Source organism: Antrostomus carolinensis, unplaced genomic scaffold, assembly GCF_000700745.2.
Source record: "Antrostomus carolinensis isolate BGI_N321 unplaced genomic scaffold, ASM70074v2 scaffold26267, whole genome shotgun sequence".
Taxonomy (NCBI): Eukaryota; Metazoa; Chordata; class Aves; order Caprimulgiformes; family Caprimulgidae; genus Antrostomus; species Antrostomus carolinensis.
Window position 1 is genome coordinate 4,485 of NW_010329870.1, and position 4,206 is coordinate 8,690.

The following is a 4,206-nucleotide window of genomic DNA, read 5'->3' on the forward strand; positions in this document are numbered from 1 at the left end:
GGCGGCACGGTGAGCCAAGCAGCAGGGTGAGAGGCAGTGGTCGCATTAGCTGCTGTGCCCAGCCCTGGGACTTACCTGCTCCAATGACCTCCTCGATTTTGACACAGGAGATGTCAATCTCTTTGGCGAATTCCCGGACGGCTTCGTTGGGATCCTCGTAGGTGAAGGGGTCAATGTAGACCTTCATCCCCGGGGTGACTGCAAGGGCAGAGAAGTCATCACCAGGAGGGACACAACGTGGGTGACAGATGCTGAGCCAGCTTGGCTGGGTGGCCAGTCATCCCTCCCAGTCCCAAGCTAGCAAGGGCTGTCCCTTCACACGTGCACAGGGCAGGAGCTGGGAGAGGGCAGGCACAGCCCGTTTGCTGGGCTCTCACACTCACCGTATTGCTGCAGCTTCTCCGTGTACTCGGGGTCCGTGCTGTTGCGTTGCTTCCTGCCCAAAGGAGACGAGAGGAGGTGTTCAGTAACCATCCCTTTCCTGATGGGGCAAAGACATTCGCTGCCAGATTCCAAATCCCAGCACAGGCAGTCTATGCCAGAGAGCTTCCCCTCCAGTAGCTTGTGAGAAGAGCCATCCCTCTGCCCGAGGTGCGATGGGAGAAGATGGCCTAGTTGTGCTGAGAGAGGATGGCAGGAGCCTGGGCAGAGCCCCAGCTGGTGCTGGGGAAACAGAGATGCGCAGTTCTCCCACAGGACCTGCGCTCTGTTACCCACGTGGGGCAGGTCCAGTCCTTCGGTCTCAGACTGGAGCTGCCAGAGCTCTCCCCACAGGCAAGGGGGAAAGCTCTGGGGCAGACATGAGCAACCCCCAAACCCAGCTCTGAACCCCCTCTCCCTGTGAAGCCAGTACCTGAAGCAGACGATAGCGATGATCACCACAACGATGACGAAGAGCAGCCCCGCGGTGGCTGAACCCACGATCAGAGGCAGCTCCTGGAAAGTCTTGCCAGTGGAGCCTGACAGAGGGAGAGGCAGGAATCAAAGTCAAGCTGGGGAAGGACCACACAGAGGAGGGTTGAGGGATGGAGGCAGCCTGGTCCTGGTACCCACCATCCTCCGCAGTTGTCTGGAACTCCGTGGGGAGGCTGTAGCGGCCATATCCAGCCACTGTGCGTGCCCGGACCTGCACCATATACCGAGCGTTGGCCTTCAGCCCGTCCAGCCGCACAGAGTTCTTCTGACTGGTGACCGTGTTGGCAATGCCATCGCTCTGGCCTTGCTGTAGGGGAGACACGTGGGTGTCACCTCTGTGAAGTGATCCCCCCCTTTGCTTCCCCTCCATTCCCTGGGCAGGGACCCTCTTTGCCAGAAGGGTTGGAGGAGGGAAAAGGCTGCTCTCCTGCTTTACCTTCTCCGAGTACTTGATCTCATAGTCGAGAATGATGCCGTTGGGTCTCTCTGGGGGAGTCCACGACAGCGTCATGCTGTTCCCCGTGCTGCTGTGCAGGTGCATCGTAGGCACGGCAGACGGGGCTAGGAAAGAAGGCAGAGGAAAAATGATCCACCTGTGCCAGGCTCCCCACTCCACCATCCTGCATTGGCTTGGGGGGGACTCTCTGCCTGGAACCTGCTCAGATAACCCTGGTGGAAAGGGCTGGAAAAACTGAGACTAGCCTCCCACAAAGGTGCGAGAGAGAGGTGTGATCTCACTGTCTTGCAGCCAAGGTAATAAGGGACCAAGGGGACTCTCAGAAATAGCATCGAGGTAATGCTTTGCCCCATGCCTAGCTGCAAACTGGTCTGGGGAAGGGCCCTGCCAGTCCAAATGAGGGCTCCCTCCCCTCCTCCACTTGCCAGGAGCTCCACACTCCACCCCACCGACGAGACCCATGAAATCAGATCAGAGCGTGGCGGCTGGAGATTACCAGCACGCTGGAGCCGGGCCAGAGTGGGAGGAAGGAGGGAATGGCAGAGCTCTCATCTGGCTGTGAAGGTTTGGGCTAGTGCTGAGCCTTCCCAGGTTCACAGGGGAGAAATCTCATTTCCTTCCTCCTCCCTTCACAGCAGGCACAACATCTCTGGGGTAGGTCTAGGAGATCCAGAGCTCTCCGGAGCATCTGCTAACCCTGCCCTTCTCTGCTTGCAGGCGTTCTGATCTCATCTCCTCCAGGGACACGCGTTAAATGGAGAAGAATTCACCCAGGGGATTAGATGCAGGCACGGAGAGCCAGTAAGGCGGCAACACAAAGGACTGCAGCCTCCAAGGCTGTCAGCAAGAAATCCCCACTCCGCTCTGCAGCGGCAAGCCAGCCCCTGCTCGCCAGCAGCTCCACTGACCTGCCTGGTTGGTGGTGATGTTGACAGAGGCGAAATGGGGAGGGTAAGGGCTCTTGCTGGAGATGCCATTGACAGCCTGGATCTCGAAGGTGTACTGGGTGTGGGCCATCAGGTTGCTGATGTAGATGCGACGCTCGGTGAGGCCGAGCTGGCGCGGCACGAACTCCACGTTGTCGTCGCAGCGGGTGCAGAGGCGCCGCTCCACGCTGCACTTCTTGCAGATGACGTTGTAGAGCAGGTCGTCCCGCCCGCCCGTGTCCTGCGGCTCGCTCCACTCCAGCACCAGTGACGTCTCGTTCACGTTGGAGATGGCACTGCGGGGGGCAGAGGGGACGCCTGCCGGGGAACATGGGGGTCAGGGATGGTGTGCCCCTGTGTCCAGCTCACCTCTGGCATGGGCACAACACACTCCCCCCACCCTGGGGACAGACCCCCACTGCCTCCACAGCTCCCCTCGCCTCCCCTCCTCGCCCAGGGCAGGACTCACCGGTGCAGGCGCTGTCTGCAGGGTCCGTGTCCGCCCGGAAAAAGCCATTTCGACACGTGCAGACTGTTGCTGCTCCAGAGGTGGTCCGGCTGTTGGGAGGGCAGGGAGAGCAGGGACCTTCCCCCTGCTTAGATTTGAAGGTTCCTGGGCCACATGCTGGAAGAAAGAAAAACAGACCTGAGTTATAAAGTGCACCCGGAAAACAGCCACTGTCCCAAACAAAGCTGGACAGACCCTTCCTCACTGTCCTGCCAAATCTCCCATCGTGGCTTTAGGACCACATGCCACCCACAAGCCTTTCCACTGCTGTCAGCTGTGCCCAAGGACGCAGTGTCCCTGGCCAGGCAGGGTGGGTGAGAGCGGGCTGCTGGTGCAGGGCAGGCAGTAGACTGGGAAGAGCTGGTCCCCACCAGCAGCACGGGGCTGAGGGCAGGCCCAGACAGAAGAGCACATCCTCAGTTTTGTTTCTTCACTGCACCTGCCAAGGGCTTTGCCATGCTCCCTTCCCCAGCTGGTTTCCAGGACCAGCACCCTCCATAAGGTCAGCAATCCATTCACCAGGGAAATAAGGCTGGGAAGGAAAGGACCCTTCAAGCCCTGCCTGCAGCAGCCCCTGTGAGAGCCCCTGCCACCCAAACTGCAGCCGCTCAGCCCCAAACCTTCCTCCGTGGGCTCTTCAGCCACTTCTCAGCCCCGGAGTGGTGGCACCTCCTGGGGCCAACTCAAGTGGAGTGCTGAGAGATTAAAACATTCCTGCAGGTCCTTGGCTAAAGAGCTGCTTTGGCATTGCTGCCACCTCCTAGGCCCGTTTCAGATCAGGCTCCTTCAAGGAGCCACAAGTCCCAGGATCCATCCCGGCTGGCACTGCCGGGCGTTCAGTCGTAATGAGGGGCACGTGAAAGGATTAACAGCACTTGAGCCGAGGAGCAGAGCAGCCTCAGGAACCCAACCTGCACCTCGAAACAGCCTGATTTATCGCAGTGCTGCCCCAGGGAAGCGGGTCCTGTGCTCTGTGCTTGCAGCCGGATGAGGTGGCAAAGACCCACCAGCACCAGCTCTGCTTTGGTGTCACCCCGTTTGCCACAGCCGTGGCAGCGATGGCCCTGAAGGAGGGTACATCCTCCTCACTCCGCCGGGGTTAGGGAAGCTCCTGAGGGCACGTAACCCTCCCAGCAGCCCTGTCTCACCTCCCACGTCTGCCACACATCACCCGTAAACAGCAGGAGGTTTTCTGGTGCTTCACCGGGCTGTGGCAAGCGGAAGTTTCCTGCTATGAGGCATCTCCCGACATCCTCCGTGGAAGTTTTCCGGCTGGTTGCATCCATACATGTGGGGCGTGGAGCGCTGCTGAGTCACACGCTGCTGGGTTGGCCCCACGGGGACCCACACACAGCCCAGGGTGCTGTCCTGGCCCCCTGGTTTGCCTGGGCACTGAGTGG

The 4,206-nt window shown here is 60.0% G+C and overlaps 1 protein-coding gene across 1 annotated transcript in view; it reads right to left on the reverse strand.

Annotated features, from left to right (window-relative positions):
- The window catches only part of EPHB3 (EPH receptor B3), a 13,286-nt gene that overhangs the window by 2,257 nt on the left and 6,823 nt on the right, over nt 1–4,206 (reverse strand). Inside the window, exons 2-8 of the mRNA XM_029086145.1 lie at nt 2,768–2,923; nt 2,281–2,616; nt 1,352–1,476; nt 1,037–1,222; nt 854–933; nt 378–436; nt 9–198 (exon numbers count right to left, since the gene is read on the reverse strand). Coding sequence (XP_028941978.1) covers nt 9–198; nt 378–436; nt 854–933; nt 1,037–1,222; nt 1,352–1,476; nt 2,281–2,616; nt 2,768–2,923 — 1,132 coding nt within the window. The remainder of the gene's footprint in view (nt 1–8; nt 199–377; nt 437–853; nt 934–1,036; nt 1,223–1,351; nt 1,477–2,280; nt 2,617–2,767; nt 2,924–4,206) is intronic.